Source organism: Opisthocomus hoazin, chromosome 3 (genome assembly GCF_030867145.1).
Source record: "Opisthocomus hoazin isolate bOpiHoa1 chromosome 3, bOpiHoa1.hap1, whole genome shotgun sequence".
Classification (NCBI taxonomy): Eukaryota; Metazoa; Chordata; class Aves; order Opisthocomiformes; family Opisthocomidae; genus Opisthocomus; species Opisthocomus hoazin.
Window position 1 is genome coordinate 106,868,742 of NC_134416.1, and position 17,293 is coordinate 106,886,034.

At 41.9% G+C, this 17,293-nt stretch overlaps 1 protein-coding gene across 2 annotated transcripts in view; it reads left to right on the forward strand.

Moving 5' to 3' along the window:
- The window catches only part of GMDS (GDP-mannose 4,6-dehydratase), a 433,606-nt gene that overhangs the window by 59,041 nt on the left and 357,272 nt on the right, over window positions 1–17,293 (forward strand). Inside the window, exons 2-4 of one of the 2 annotated variants that reach the window (XM_075417178.1) lie at window positions 8,773–8,877; window positions 10,600–10,644; window positions 14,296–14,383. In XM_075417178.1, coding sequence (XP_075273293.1) covers window positions 8,851–8,877; window positions 10,600–10,644; window positions 14,296–14,383 — 160 coding nt within the window. In that variant the 5' untranslated portion in view covers window positions 8,773–8,850. The remainder of the gene's footprint in view (window positions 1–8,772; window positions 8,878–10,599; window positions 10,645–14,295; window positions 14,384–17,293) is intronic. The other variant, XM_075417177.1, reaches the window with a different exon arrangement.

Below are 17,293 nucleotides of genomic sequence, written 5' to 3' on the forward strand. Positions count from 1 at the left end.
GTGATTGCTCCCTTTCCCTTTCTACTTCCCCTTAGACAAGAACCTTGGCAATTAATGAAACTGGGTGGGTTTTTTCCCCTTTCGAAGCTGACAAGGAAAAGCTGTGAAGCTGGGTACACAAGGCATTGTATGATATCTGTAAATATAAGGATGACCTTCTGCAACCTTCTCTGAAAAAATACCACATCCTTTTGCTATCACATAGATAATCCTTATCCTGCTTGGCTTCTGGCCGCCAGGAAGCTCAGTCCATGTGGCACTGGAACACTCGATTAGCCAGAGCAGCCGCGTGGAACGGAGGTGTCGGGTCTGCTGTCCAATTTCAATCAATCTGTACTTAAATGTTTTGAATATGAGTGAATTTATTATATAGTTAAGCGTCTTCACCAACAATTGTTTTTCTGAGAGGAAGGTAGGCACTACCTGAATTAATAGAGCTGTTCATTCAATCAGGTTTTCCCACAGAGTCCATGTATTTAATTTATTTACAATTACACTATGGAACATATATTGTGTATTTAAAAAAAAAAATCATAGACTGCAACAAAAATACTTTTGAAACATATTTACTCTTGCTTAAAAATGTGTAACATTGTTAAGCTGCTTCTGGGCATAACAAAAACTTGTTGCGAAACGTGGAATTCTGGCAAGTGTTATCTTTGGAAAAACTGGATAAAAGCATTGTATTCCAATCTTGGTAGACTGTGCTTTGACTTCGCTAGTTGTTTCTCTAGGGTTTTTTTGAGAGGATAACATTTTGGAAGGCGTAGGAAGAGCTTGTCATCTGAAGTTTCCTAGCACTTTTGTCTTTTTTTAAATGAATTCAAGTGTAGCTTTATGTATTTAGGACTCAAAATACATAACACATCCATGTTACGGGAAAGAAGAGCGTGCGGGTGGGGTGAACATCAGGGAACAACTCTTGAGAGTTCTCCCATTACGTTTCTCTCCTGTTCCTCTTTCTTCAGGAGAAACTGAAGAAACAGTGGAGATGATACAAATAGCCCAATAGAGTCAGTTAAAATGTAACTTTTTGGTCCAAATAGTGATATTCTTTCACAAGAGTTTAGCTTTGGGGTTTCTGTGGGGTTTTTCTGGTTGGTTTGTTTTGAAATTTCAATTGGATATTTCCTTTTCTAGTCCGTTGCAAAAGTATCAGGAAGTTTATTGCTGTGATATAGGGTTTTTTGATTCTTATTGTATCCCTTCCTGGTATAAAAAGAAATCTGAGCTGCCTGGAGCTCCGGGATGATGATCATCATGCTTTGCCTTGGCTACTCTGAATAGTCACAACTGTGTGGAAAGTGTTGGGGGTCACCTTTTAAAGACCTCTGTTAATGAAAATTGAGAAGTGAGAGAACCTTGAAATGAAAAGGTGGGAATGGCATAAATGAGAAGCGTTCCTGAAGAAGCTCTTTGTGCTTCAGTAGATGCCAGGGTCCCACCATAACAACTGGGAGAGACAATACCTAAGAGGCTAATGATCAGTTGCAACACGAGCTGGCTTGTGCTGGAGCTGAAAATGTCTGGGACCCAGACCGGATCATTGCAGGACTGGTGCTTTTCTTCCACTCGAGCAAACACTGCAAGACTTAGAGCCCCTAAAGCTCCAACATAGCGATCAGGCATTCCTGACTGCGGGTTCAAATTTCTAACCATGCAAACATGGAGCGAAATAGAAGTTGTCTTACTGTGCGTTGCTTCTCTGCTCCAACTGGAACAATCTTTCTGGTTTTGTGTTTCACAGAATTACAGAATCACAGAATAGTAGAGGTTGGAAGGGACCTCTGTGGGTCATCTAGTCCAACCCCCCTGCCGAAGCAGGGTCACCTACAGCAGGCTGCACAGGACCGTGTCCAGGTGGGTCTGGAATATCTCCAGAGAAGGAGACTCCACAACCTCCCTGGGCAGCCTGGGCCAGGGCTCCGTCACCCTCAGAGGGAAGAAGTTCTTCCTCATGTTCAGCTGGAACTTCCTGTGCCTCAGTTTGTGCCCATTGCCCCTTGTCCTGTTGCTGGGCACCACTGAAAAGAGCTTGGCCCCATCCTCCTGACACCCACCCTGCAGATATTTGTAGGCATTTCTAAGGTCCCCTCGCAGCCTTCTCTTCTCTGTTTCTCTAAATAAAACATTTCAGACTAAACTGCTATGTCCGTATGTAAAACTGAGTACAGAAGAATGAATTAAAAACCCTTTTCCCTGTCTACGCTCATTTTGCTTCTTCATTAGGCTTTGGTCTCATGCAAACAAGACAAGTGTGATGTTTATTTTGGTTTCTCTCAAATAATTGACCTTGCACCCTGTTAGGAAACAATGTCTTGGGCTAAACTTAAAGCAACATAAACCCAGGCAGAGAGCAGCAGCGGTGGAAAGCCTGCTGAGCATCAGTGCGAGAGGCTGGCACTACGATGGTGAAAGCAGCTTTAACCTCAGCGGCTGTCGTAGGCTGCTGCAGAAAAAAAAAATATATATATATATACATGTAGGTCTGGGAGTGAGGTGAGTCCATGATTTCTGGTAGAATGTGTGTTGAGCTATGGTCACAAGTTCAGCTGGCCTCCACAATTACAGTAATAGCCATGTTATTGCTTTTATTTTGGTTTTCCTCTATAGAGTGTTAAAGATGGCATGCTAAAATTTCATGTTTTCCTCCTGGTGTCACTTCACAAAATTACTCATCTGTCTTAAAGGTAACAGACACAGCATTTCTTCCAAAATGGTTTCTGGGCTTTACGCTTTCTTACTGTGACAACTCTGAACTCTCAAATTTTGAGGTCAAAATTACTTTGTTGAGAGTGAGTCCTGCAGCTTAGTCCTGGGTTTCCTGGTTGCTTTGCTCGGTGCAGCCAGGTTCGGCGTGGTTGGGTTTCCGCTGGGTAGTGTCTGGGGTTAGGCTGTGTTAGTTGCGGATCGAGGGGCTTCCCCTGCGAGCCTGCTGCAGCAGTGTCAGGTACCTGGTGGGACCAATGGGTTACTCAGGGTCCTCCAGGATGGACCTGTCCAAAACGCTCGTGGCTGCTGTTGATGGAGCGGCTGTTACTGTTTTGGAAAGGTGAAAGACTGTCTGATAGCAGCAGCGTTTTGAGAGTAGGAGGAAATAGGGATGGGCAAAACAATCATCTTGTGGGTTTGAAAACTGTTATGGATTTCCTATTACAAACACTAAAAGTAGAGGTTTTAATTTTCTTGTGGGCTGTTGTCCGTATGATTTGCATTTCCATGTTTACAGACGCATTCCTCCGATCCCTGTGGTTTCGCTAGTGAGACAGAAAAATATAGCTAGATTTCTCTCAAATTCAGAGTTCAAAATTGGTTTGTTTTATATTAGTATAGAGCAGACATTCATATTTGAAGAAAAAAGTAATATATTATGGCTTACAACATGCATTCAGAAAAAGCTTGCCCTTTAAAAATTTTCAAAAGGCTCTCTACTGATACTTTTCCTCTTCATAAAAATAGTTCTTCAGAACTTCTGAAAACTAGTTGTTAGTCTGGGTATCTGAATGTTTGAGCACACAGTCTGAGAGTCTAGGGGCATGATTTGTAATTCTCTCTTAAAAAAACTATCAAGCACCTGGCTGTTGTCACTGGGAAATTTGTGGTAAATATATTTGGAAATAACACATTAAGTGTCACAGGTTCCTGCAATCAGGAAAAAACCTTTGTGTACTCAGTTTGATGGTGTAACTTGTTCTTCCTGAGCTGGGATTTTTGTGTTTTTCGTGTGATAGACGCAAGCTGTTTGAATATTGCAGAATATCATATGTGTTTTTGACTAAAGATATTATGTTTTTAAATATCAGCACTTGAATGTCAGCAGCATTGCGCTGACATCCCTTACTGTTGTTGGCTTAACTTAAGCAAGAACTCGTAACTGGTTGCCTCTCCTAATGGTAAAGAGCAAATTCGAATTACACAAATTTATTCTGTTCGTGTTGGCTTTAGAGTGGCGCAGAGGTTTGTTCTTTAGATGAAGTGTCTGTGCTGAGGTTCACAGCAGAATAGCTAGAAATATCGATGATGTGAATAATGTTGTTTTATATAAAGATAGCTGGGGGGAGGAAGGAAGAAAAATTTGTTGCTGTTGTCCGTAACTGCAGTTGCAGCCCTTAATACGACTTAACCGTTTACCAGTGGAACAGTGCGTGAGGTCAGATGGACCTCAGACTAGGAAATAACAGGGTGATTCACTTTTCCAAAGCAACTTTGCTTTTCTTTTACTTTTAAACAACTCTTAATCGAAAAGGAACAGAGCAAAGTAACTTAGAGCGTTCTAGTTGTTGTTGCTAATGACAACTTTTCCTCCTACTTAATTTTTCTGTTGTACTGCAGTTAATGCATTGCAAAAAACCCTTCAACTAAGTGGGAATGTTTTAAAACAAAGAAACCTTTTTTTTTTAACGTTTGTTGCCTTCTGACTTTTTCTTCTGACTGCAGGAACAAAAGGACACTTATTTTCCTATTCTTACTTGGCCAGAATACAGATCAGAATAGAAAAATAACTACTACTGCATTGGGAGAGTGGCAGCTTTAATAAATCACTTAAATACTTCAGAGTTCATAGTTCTTTCATATTTTTTCAGTCTGGAGGATTTTTTTTATGAACACTTTAGTGCTTTACCTCGAATATTGCCTTGAAGACTTGAGACAAAGTGCAGCACTGTTCTGTTTATAGTAGCTGCAAAACATTACCGATTTCCTCTGTAAATCATTGCAAATGATTAGATGCATGCATTTTTCAGCAAAAAGAACAATGCACTGTAATACTGTCTTGGGTTTTTTCTTTTAAGGGAGGCTGTTTTGGAGTGCTACAGACAAATAAATAGTTGTTATTGTGGATTGTTATTAATATCATATAGATGTTGCTTTAGTGGCGTGTCCCTGCTCCAAAGGGTCTGTGACCACACTCCAGCTGAAGTCACAGAAATGGCATTAGATTATAGCTGTGCAGAAGCTTGATGAAGCAACAATTTATTGTGCAAGGTTACTCGTGGCACTAGTTCTGCATATTTTAATGCAAGTATAGCTCATTCGTTCAAACAAGGGTAAATGAAAACGGTGGCAGTGCGCTGTTGGTGCTGTTACTGCAGAAAGATCCCGTTCAGAAAAGAAGACCGTGTCCCATGGCTGAACGTGTGCCTCTCCAAGCACCATCCCCCAAACAGATGAACTGAACCTATCAAAATTTAACTGCAGCAGAGCACGGCAGTCCAAAAGGAATTTAGAACCACTATGAATGACCTTGATAATTGACCCTATCTATAGTTTGAAGGTTCATGAACTCACCTTTGTAGTGTTATTCCTGAGGGCATGGCGCTAGCCTTACTCAGTTTTGAATTTTAGAAGTATAACCATCTTTTGTTTTTCACGTCGTATGTGGAAAATTATGGTGCTTTTTTTCCAAAGGAATAATGAAGTCTGAAAACTTGGTATTTATGACACATAGAAGTACAGAGCAGAACTATAAGCATGTAGAAAATGGACGGGTATTTCATCATACACTTCCACTGTAGAAATATAAAAAAAACCCAACACCTCCCTCAAACAGTCCATCTGACAGTGGGTGTGTTGCATTTTTCTGTACTCAAGCTTCATTGCTAATCTATTTGCAAAGGGCGCGGGCATGAGGAGTAGGGAAGATGACGCAGTAGGCAGGCTCTCTTCCCCACCACGTTACCCGATCAAGTGCCTGTCTCTCTTGTGGCTTGGGGGCCAACTTGGAGAGTTCAGGTTGATGTTAGCCGTTGTTTCAACAAGAAGTAGAGAGCTGAGCTGTTGGTGGACAGTTTCTTTAGTGTCGGGCTACAAGGATGGTGAGGGGACTGGAGCATCTCTCCTACGAGGAGAGGGTGAAGGAGCTGGGCTTGTTCAGCCTGCAGAAGAGAAGGCTGAGAGGGGACCTAATATATACTTACAAATATCTGCAGGGTGGGTGTCAGGAGGACGGGGCCAAGCTCTTTCCAGTGGTGCCCAGCGACAGGACAAGGGGCAATGGGCACAAACTGAGGCACAGGAAGTTCCATCTGAACATGAGGAAGAACTTCTCCCCTCTGAGGGTGATGGAGCCCTGGCCCAGGCTGCCCAGGGAGGCTGTGGAGTCTCCTTCTCTGGAGATATTCCAGACCCGCCTGGACAAGGTCCTGTGCAGCCTGCTCTGGGTGACCCTGCTTGGGCAGGGGGTTGGACTGGGTGACCCACAGAGGTCCCTCCCAACCCCGACCGTTCTGTGATTCTGTGATCTTGCAGCAGGATCTCTCACAATCCTTTGCATGGCTTTGGGATCTCCTAACATTGCGTGTTTGTGGGGAATGTCATTTTTACCACCCTACTGCAGGGATGTTTCTTCTCAAATGCTTGTACTTCCCTCCTCCTTCCACCCCTACAACGGGAGGCCTTTCTCCTCTGTGTTATGGTCATAATACACTTGCATCATTTGTGTTAGGTTTTTAATTCCTTTCCCATTCTGGAAAAAAAACCTCCTCCATATACTTACGCCGGAGTTCTGGGAATAGTAAGAACAACAACTCTATTCCTCCTCCTTTTGGTCTCTTTCCCCTTGTTTCTTCACCCATCTAGTACTTTCTTCTGCTCCTCTGTCTCAGCAGAGAGGAGCTGTGGGGAAGAGGGAGTCCCCTTCTCCAAGGTATGAACACTCCGGTAGGACACGTAACCTAGTTCTTGAATCCAGGAGCTCTGCAGAAGCACTTTGTAAGTGGCTGTATCAAAGGAAAAGGAGGATGTCGTCTTGTGTTTGGCGTTGGTTTTACAGCCTTCACTGCACGTGTCAGCATAAATCTGAGAGGAGTCCATTGCAAATGGAATTCCCCTGTGCAGAACGGTGCAAAACAAAGGAGATTTGGATTGTTAAACAGGCTGTTTAATCCCACTTGTCAGTTTTCTGTAGAAGTGATCCTATTCTTTACTCATGGATCAAGTCAAACTTGGTATTTTTTTCATTCTAGATGTTTGTGGCAAAGCACTATCCAACTCTTGTTTGTCTCAATTTCTTTGCTCAGTTGGAAGAAGTTTTCTTTGACAGCATGTCAAAGCCTATTGAAGTTCTTGACATTAACTGCTATATTAAACATAAAATATTGCATCCTAAAGTTGTCTTACTCTAGTTTATAGAACTGTTTTCTTTTGTCTGGGAATTTTACAGACATGTAAGGCAGCTGCAGTTGGAAACCTGCTGCTGTGACTTGGAAGCCAGCTGAAGTATCATTATTTCGATGTGCTTTCAAACTACGATTTGGCTGAAGACAGTGATTCTTCAAGTCTGATATGTCAGAGTGCTGATGAGGAACAGTTTTAACCGAGGTGGTTTATTTAATGTCTTACTAAACGATTTTGACCATTCAGGCTGGTCTGGCATATCTGTGCAGAGCCAGGTCTCGCTGCAATCCTACTTAAAGGCAGTTTGCAGGCTATTTTCTTTTAAGGCTGATGGCTTGGCCACAGACAAGGGGAGCTCCTTCTGTCTTCTGAGGTTTTGTTGATTTGTTATAAACTGATTAGCAATATCTGGCTACTTTACACTAGCAGAAGTAAGCTCTCAAATGTGACAACGCTTCTGAAGTAGAATAGCAGATTGCCCAGTGGAGGGAACACAGTAACCAAGCGCTCCAATCTGTATAGACTGTGTTTTTGCACCTTGCTTTTGTGGTTGGCTTTGGGGTGTAGGGTACCTATAGCTAACTCAGTGATCAGAATGGGCTCTGGGTGTACTAATGCCTTGCTGGCTGCATGTACTCACAGCCACCTAAGCTAGTATTGTTTTTTTTTCCAGTATCAAGGAGGACATGATATAGATCGATAGTCTTGGGGTAAAACACTCGGGGAAACAGGGTCAAGGTGACTGTAAGGATTTCTTACAAAAGGGAAGACCCTACCCCCCACCCCCCCATCCCCAGCTTCATGGATTGTACCAAGTCGTGCACTTCATGCTGGTCCATTCCTACTCAGATGCAGACTGGGAATGGATGTAGTTGACTGCAGGTGGCTCAAATAAAGCAAAATCTGCCAACCCTAACAAAAATCGAGATTGTTTTGCTAAACACCTAGTTCCTCTAATATTCCTTTCCTGGTTTAGTGATTCCTGAATCTTGAAAGCTCTGTTTCTAGTTTAAATGGAAATCAATAGCTTTGATAACAGAATTTATATGTGTAATACAGTCTCCTATGAATAAAGGTTTAAATCACTTAATAGAGCTTACTTAATATTATCTACTCCTTGACCTCATTAGGAAAAGATGGAAACTGTACTATCCTTACAAGCTGCAAACTCTTTGACACTGATTGCTGCTCCGATTGCCGTTTGCATTGACAGCTGCAGTACTGGAAAAAAAAAAGGAAGGGAAATGTGAAACCTGGGGGCCGTGCGCGATACGGTATCTCGGTGCAGGACAGCATGATTCCGTGATTACCAGACAGTAAATCAGCTGTGCCGTGCTCGAGCCAGAAACCAGTAGCTTTCACACTTGCTGCCTGTTTCCCACTCATTGTCAAGCCCTGCCCTATCACTTGACAGACCTGGAAAGGAAGCGCAGAGGAAGCCAGTGCCACTGCTGGTTCAGAATGTTCCAGGGCGACTGGAAAGTTTGAGCAATGGCCTGGGTGAGAAGAACAAGACCTTATTGACAGGGTTCAATCCTAGTCAAGTCTGTTTCCCATCAACTTCCTAAGTAGTCATAGCCTTTCTTTTTTCATCTCTTTTGCACTCTACGGGTCTCCCACTTTCATCTCCTTTATATTTTGTGTATTTCTTTATTTTAGTGGACTGAGCAACCAAGGAGAATTGGGAACTTTTCCTCCCTGTGATCCACCTATGCTAAAATCCTGGAGGAATTACTGATGGAAAAGTTGACAACTACATTAAAGGTAGTTGTCATCCCCTGATTTCTTCCCATGTTTTTCCAGAGTTTCCACTGCGTATTCTTTGATTTTCTCCTTTCAGTAGGACCTTGTTCTTTTCATTTGATGCACAGAAATACATGCTGTTCTAGTGATGCGGTGACACATGTGAGTTGTCAAGTTCCTGATCAACCGGTGTCCTAGGCTGATGACTGTCGGATTATGGCATTGTAAAGCTATGTGAACACGCACATACAGGTGTAGTGGGAGAAGTATGTAAGCTGAGACTTTCTTTCTTGGTTTCAAGCTCTTCTATGTTTTGTAAGGATTTGTGAAATGTTGATACCATAAAGTGACTCATTTTTTCCAATGCTGCAGTTTTAGGCATACAGCAACATGCCCCTTGTACACTGCACCGTGCCATTTTGCATGGACTTACACATGATTTTGCTATCAGTGTAGGTAAGCGGTCTCCACTGGCAGTCCTGCTGCTCTAGGGCCTCCTAGTGCATCTCAAATTTCTTACTTAAGTGTGTTATTCTCCTTAGACTGTCTATGAGACAAGAAAAGTTCATTTCATCTGAAGTGAGAAGTTCTTCTCCAGCAAAACATGATTTTAAAAAGATAACCAAAGAGGTGCCTGTTTACTTTTGCACTTAAATGTCTCTGGCTGTGACTGTGGTGGAGCAGACCCACATAAGAGAGTTTAAGCATGTAAGCATAGGTGGCATCTCATGTTTCTATGGTCTTTCTGTGGCAATTCAATGGACTCTGGTGGAACACTCCTGCATATTAAAGGAAGAACCAGTTCAAAAAGTCAGTGAAATCATGCAGACTCTTTGGACATGGGTATTGTTCAGTGAATTGGTTAGCAAGCATTCTTCTGGAGGGGTAAACTTTGCTGGGTTTGTGGTGGTGCCTACACGTTTATAAGGATAATATGATTTATTGTATTTGGTAATCCTGGCAATAGTGATGCCAGGAGAGTCGTCTTAATTCAGGAACGCATGCCCTAGCATGCGTTTTGGAGTATTTGCTTTTTGGGAGTTTAATAATTTAAGCTTGACAAGGAATTAAAAGGAAAAATAAAAAAGAAAAAAAAAAAAAAACAAAACCAAAACCAAAAAACCCAAAGCAAAACAACCCAAATTCTCAACCCTCAAAATCATATAAATATGTGAAAATGGCTTGTGTTCTGTAGCATAAATATAGGGCATATAGGGAAGTTTTTGAAAACTCAATTGGTCAGGCAAGCAGAATCATTGCTGCCTTCAGGTGGCTTCTGGAAGGAACATGTGTGCAAGGGAGACGTGAGTGTGACACAATGCCACAGAGGCACATTGGTTTGTAGAGTATGCCAGGCTTGCACCAGGTTTTCTGGAATATTTTTCCTTCCCTATCTCTAAAATAGTTCAAATTCAGTAACTGTGGTTAGGATATTTTGGAAAGATGTCCCCCGGCACTTTATAATGGAGCTTGGGAAGAGATTCAAGAGATGGGAGTCCTCAACGAGCATTTGTAAGCAAGTTATCTTAAAATATACTGCTGCTTAATCTAAAATTAACCAAAAAACTTCTATAGTATTTTTAGGTCAGTATATAAATCTGTAGAAATCGAAGTATATGCTGGTTACCCGGTCAACTCACTGCAATTTCTTTTTTCTTCCCTTTTTTGAGACCTTAAGCGGTCCAAATCTCCCAGTCCCATTCGCTGTGTTTCTGACATTTTCCTCTATCTTACTCTTCCCAGGATGGATCGTACTTGGCTGAGTTCCTGCTGGAAAAAGGCTACGAGGTGAGTGACTCGGTGAACGGCTGCTGGCTGATGGAGTCGTTTGGATGCTGCAGCTCCAGCTTCCTCTGCTTCTGTCCTTCCCTGCGTATGTTTTCCACTCCAGCCCCAGATAACAAATCAAAAGTCCGGAGAGGAATGTGCAACATGGCCTGTAATCATGCCAGCTTATTGTAGTATTTATCATCTAATGTCCACTGGTGGATTCCCTCTTCTCCTCAGGGTAAAACTGCTTTGCATGTTTCCCGCCAACTCAGATAAGCAGCGATCCGTGTGAGCCAAAACTGTAAGGAATTAGGGAATAATTTATGATGCAATGTACCACAGAAAGGAATAAGAATCTCTTGTTTGTTCTCTTTCCTTCCCTCCCTCTCCACGCTAAAGTCCCTTTTATTTTGGCAGTTATACTTCAGCAATGAAAACCTTGCATTTTGCTTTCTCTGTTTGAAAAGAAAAAAAAATAACCCTGAAACCCCCCCAAATATTTTGGTAGTGTTACTTTCCACTCTTTTTCTTGGATTAATTATATTCTTGCTTAGCACATGATTTTCATTTACCTTTTCCTTAACACAAAGGGAGTGTGATTCCTTACTTCTTGCTGCATATTTTGCTATGGCAAAAGAGGCTTTTTTTGTGGTCCAGCAAAGCAACAATCACATTGTTATGGTATAATTTGATGGTTATGGACTGTTGTGGGCATATATGTGAGAAGGTTTGCCTTCTCAGTCAAGAAAGATGCTTCGAAATGTGTGATAATAGAATGAAAGGGGTGATCAGACTAATCTCTCCTCAATGTAGTATTTTCTGTGTTTTTAGTGAAAACTAATGCTTGTTCTAATATTGGACTTTATTTCTTCTGTTGTAATACTGCTTCATGGGTTAGTGAGAAGTCTCTTCTCAGCCACTCTGTGCTTCCCATGCTTTTGCACGTGCTTAAACTCGCCTTGCTTACTCCATCCTTTCTTCTGCTTTGATCTGCTTATTGGTGTTGGTTTTTCAGTGTTGTAAATTGATTATTTTTACGATTTATCCGTTCCATTTGTGGAAGGGAGGTATCATTGTGGTTGCTTCTGCTACTTTAAAGGCAAACCCACATGCTCTGTCCTAGTCCATAATGAAATTGGGAAGAGCTAGCTGCAGCTAAAAGGAAATATAACCCTTTCCACGGTAGAAAGGTGACAATAATTGTGTAGAGGGTTTGTTTTCTGATCCTCAACTCTCCATCTATTTGTTGGAATGATTTCCTGTGTTCCCAGCTAGAGACCTCCGTTCCTCAATACCTGAACACAAGAGTACATGTGATCGCTGATTGCCTCCCTAACGAAGGTGGTTCGTTGGACTTTTTTAAAATTTCAATCCGTTTAAAGATCAAGCCCTGTTGAGAAAAAAAATCCACAGATCCCACATTGTAAACTAGATTAACCAGTTTGCACACATTTTTGGCTTGTCACAAAGTTTGCATTTCACCTGTCCCATGCAGACAAAGGTACTTTTCATCAGGTTTTTTTAGGGTAAGGTAGCTGTCATGGATTAAGCATTTGGCAGGTTTTTTTTCTCTTGTGTGTGCATACCAGAAAAAGGAGTGGGAGGAAAGAAAAAGGGGGAAAAAAAAGAAAAGCTGGCTTTGCATGTTTTCTTGTTACCACTGGATGCAACAGGCTCTCTGGATTTGTTTGCTGAGACTTTTTGAAGTCCTGAGGTGATCGCATTTGGCACAGCACGTTGGTCAAATGTTGGTATCACAGTCATTCCGCTGACACAAAGCTCTTGCAAGCACGCTCTTTCATCAGGCTTTGAGCTGGCAGGATTTGACTTCTTGGTCAATTGTTTGCGTGAACTTGAATTTCAGCATGACTTCATTCAGAGATAGGTAATTGAGAGCTCAAGAAGTCTCTCGTCAGGACTTCAAGCTAAAATATTTGATTTTGCTAGAAGAGTTGTAGATTACCTCTGTTAGCTTTCTTTAAAATAATTCGATGCTTTAAAACTGCAAAGTCTGATTTTTTACTCAGCAAAGCAGATGTTAATTTGAGTGCTCAAAACATTTCCAGCATCTTTTGCAAAATTGAAGTTGTTATGGAAGTGTCCTTTTTTGAAAGTGGTTCTCTGTAAACCCTATGTCTCTATAAATTATCCACAGATTCTGTAAATAATTATTTTGATGGGGCTTTTAACTGCATAACTTTGAAAATTTATCTTCATAAATTCATTATTTGATGGAAGCTTCTTTTGAGGGGCCAAGTTTCTCAGTTCCCCGTTGATCCTCATAATGCAAATATTTTACTCAGTTGTGGAAAGTTTAGCATTTGAGTTGTAGAACAAGGTACATTGTGAGCATGGGCACACAAGAGATTTTATGCAAGGAAATTGGTGTCATAAATTTGACTTGCAAGTTGTAAAGATGAAGCTGTTTAGCTGTTTCTAGAGATCTTGCCACCTAAATGTCATTCTTGGAGTAGCAAACTGGTCTCAGTCTGTGGTTGCGCACACCTTTTTGCTCAGTTAAGTTGGAATAAAAAGTGTTTTTTGGGTCAATAACCGTAGCTTGTGCTCTGTGTAAAAACAAAAATCCCCAAACGCTGCCTGTTCCTGCTGGTGTGTTCTCACAGGTAGAAGTTAACATGAAGTGAGAGTGTAAAGTAGTGGCCCAATGCAACCAAGCGTAGGATGCATCAAAGCGTAAGGGTTCGCTTTCAGAAATAAAGGGTTCACTTCCAGAAATAAAGGGAGGGAGAAGTGGAGGGCTGTCAGATGCTGAAGCTTGATTTCACTTGTGCAAGCACAACTTCTGCAGCAGGTAACCTAATGTGAATTTTGGCAGCAGGCATGGGGCTATCTTACATGAGGAGGAGACGGGATCAGTGTTGGAACAGTTTCTCTGATGTATTAGACACAAACAGGCTTTTCTTTAATGTTAGTTAGAACCAGTGGGTTTTTTTTTTGCTGACTTTGCTGCTGTTGTGGCTGGTGGAAGGAAATTCCCAACCTGAGTTTCGGCCTTAGGCTTGCCTGGGTGTCTTGTAGCCCAGTGGAGAACGTTGACTCATGAGGTGCACAAAACAACTCTGGCTGTTCTGGCTGTTCTTCCAACACCCCAGAAAGTGAAAAACAGCTGTTTTCTAAAACACATTTGGACGTTACAGCTGTTGTCACTTCTTTCCCCTTGTCTTTTTCTTCCCTTTTCTCTGCCCCCTCTCTCCTTTCGCTAGCCCCATCTCCTGCTGCTGCTTTTTTTCCATGCCCATCATCTCTGGCTCCAGAAAGAGTTCTCTGCAACCAGGGAGATGTGGTTGTCTTGGGGATTTATATATTACCTCTCCAACTCCAGTGACGTTGGCAAGTCTTGCTCACTGGGTGCTCTAGGGCAATTCAGTGGGTTTTCTGTCCTGTGTGTGATGCTTGGGCTGCTAGTGGTGTCGAGGGAGAAGGTGAAACCACTCAAGGGTACTGAAATAAATATGACAGCATCAGAGCTAATCTCCAAGTATTCTGTTATGATTTGGATAACTGTCTATCTTTAGGAATAGAGACGAGTTCTGATTAACTGGTATAGGGGTGAGGCCCACGTATATGAAAAGAGCGACGATGATGATGGACGCTTTCCTCTCAATATTGACCACTTTCCTTTTGTGTTTTTCCTTGTTCAATCCCCAGGTGCACGGCATCGTTCGTCGGTCTAGTTCTTTTAATACAGGACGGATTGAACATCTCTATAAGAACCCACAGGCTCACATTGAAGGAAGTAAGACTTTGTTTTTATATTTAAGGGTGGTTTTTTTTTTTAGTCTGTGGTGTGTTTGGTGGAGAAATGTCCATGGGAGCAGCAAGGGAATCCCAGTTTCCTCTACATAAACTTTATTAAGGAGTAGTTATTTTTAAGTTGTGCTTGACTTAGGATTGGTTATTTAAAACAAAAAACAAACAAAAAACCTTGATAACTAAGCTTTCCTTTTTTCCTCTTATGTTAGCTGCTCTGTCTCAGAAGGAAAAGTGGCAATTTTTCTCTACTGGAAACGTGACACAAAGTATAGATACTCTTGTGTGAGTTACCAAGGGGGGAAAATACGAGAGGGGCCCAGGAAGGCACTTGCTGTTGTGTAGAAATGCCGACACAGTTCACACAGAGCTAGGCAGTAGCTGTTAGAAAATGGCTGGACCTGCAAAAAGCTATGTGAGGTTGAAAATACGGAGATATCAGAATACTAATAGTTTTTTGAGGCAGTTACCTTCAGCACTCCACTTCTGTGTCCTCCTGAGCTTCTTAGTGCCTGGTGGAGGTGAAGGTCTGGGCACAGCCTGTATGACACCATGATCAATTCTTACTTGATGACAGGAAGAATGAATCTTTGGACCTTCTGAATTTCTGCACCCAAGGATATGATTACTTGTTTTTCCTGAAGGAGAGGCATTGCTCTCGGAAATTTGCTGAAAATTTGCTGTATTCTCTGTTACCAATGATAATTTGGAAAGCTGAAATTATTACCTTTAGTGTACGCTTTGCAAGAATTGTTTTGAGCAGTTTACCTTAGAGAAGGTTAACTGGTCACGTAATGAGAAACTCAAATGTTGGATGGCTCCAGTTCAGCAGAAGCATCGAGCATTTGAACAAGCATATAGTTCCCTACACTATGTGTATTTTGTAGAGTTGTGCAGACTGACACTGTCCTAAATACTCCCATTTAAGGTATTGTTAATACTAAATATCTCTATGCTGTAAATAAATCTCATGTCTTTTGAAGTCTGCTTTCCACTGTCGTTAAACAGAGCCTAATTAAATCAAATTGTAATATATAATGCAACCATTAGCTTTCACTTGATCTTTGCTTGTAATTTAAAAAAATATTTAATTTCTGACATGATTTCAGTGGTATTTGCTGTGAATAGTTGCTACTGACTGTACATTTCTCCTTAAAATATCTATTGAGAGAGGAGTAAAATTGAATAAAATATCTTCATGAGGAATACTGAAACCTGTGCTTCCGTCAAGGACAATGTAAGAAGTGTTTTTCCCATGACTTATATTCATGGCTCACAAGGTAAAATGAAGCAAAAGAAGTCAAACAGGAACCTGTGCATTGTGAGGACCATCTTGTGAATATGAAAAGTGATTTGAGAAGACAATGTAGATCGTGATAAATATGTATATGAACATTTAAGGAAAGGGATGGAAGAAAGGAAAAAGAAAGCAGGCCTTAAATGTTTTTCCCCACTTCTTATCTTGCTTTCCTTTAACTGAGGAATGCAGCCATGTGAATGGGAGGAGGAATTGGACTTGGAATCTCAGGAAAGGCTGCTCCATGGAAACTGTTTGGAAACAATGGGTTTCCAGGCAGTACTGAAGGAAGCAAAGAAGCAATAGTGGTTGATGTGAGCAAACCCTAGTTTTCTTTGCCCTGTGTGTTCTTCCCATGAGGAACTGATTACACGTTGCAAGGTGATGATCTGCATAGACAGGGAACCTCTTTCTACAACATAAGTAAGGAGAACAAGAAGGAAAACAAGGTGTTTCCTGAAGTGAGCCCTCCAGCTATTGAGGTTTTTAGATTGGATAATATTACTAAAACCCAAAGGTTTTGAGATTTGTTCTGTGTTTATAAATCTGTACCAAATAAACCTCATTTCTAGTGAGTCTTTCCACTTAGCCTATTACTCTTGAAAGGCCTCTTTTTCATGGGTCAGAAAAAGAACAGAGCCTCATGCTCCACTCCTCTTCAAAAAAGCCATTTGGACAAGAAGCTTTGAAGACTCGATGGCAGACCAAAATGGGCATTCACCTCTGAGAGCTCTAAATTTTCGGTAGTCATGGGAGGGTGTGTCTGGTGCTTGGCTTGGCCCAGCTGGTGGCCCACTTTGCCCTGGGAAGCTCTGAGACTGCTCTCTGACCTGGGGATGGTAGCAGAACTGGATGTCTTTGGTGTAGGAAGAGGGAGCCTGGCTGTGCCACAGCTTTCCTGCTTGGCTGCTGCTTAGGCTGGAGAGGAACCAGTTCCTCTTGCAGACCTCAGTAACAGTGTCTTCTGCTCCATCCTCTCTGGAAGGCTGGCTCAGCTGGCAGTGAGATTTTGCTTAACTCCCAGCCAAGGTAGAAGAGGCCCCCCTGTTGCCTAGGGGAAGCTTGCTTTTCTGGTACATAGGTTCTTCCCTGCTCTCACCAGCCCACAGAGTTGTCCTGGAGGAAGCGATAACTGCCACCAGAGAAACTGGTGAGGTGGTGCTTGCTCTTGGTCACTACTTCGTGTTGCAAGAAAAATGCAGCAGTTGTTTAAGGTGGTCTGGACACCAACAGTTTTGAGGATTGCAGGTTAACACCAATATCCAAATGGTTTTATCCTATAGCCATGTGGGATCTTGTGCATGCTGTGGCCCCCAGGCAGAACTGGTTTCATGTATGGAAGTTCATTTAGGCAGCAGGACAGTTGTATTCCATGCAACTGGAAATGTGGTGGTGTTCCAGCATAGCCCGTATAGAACTGGTGTCAGGAATAAAGGCAGCCCACACCACGGATAACTGATAACTTGCATGCCAGCCCTTGTATTTAATCAGTTATCTCTTTCTTAAAAAAAAAAAAAAAATTGCATTACCATTCCCTTACCTGTTAGCCATAGTTTCAACTGGATCTTCCTGAAGCCTCTTCAGAACTGTCCTTTTCAA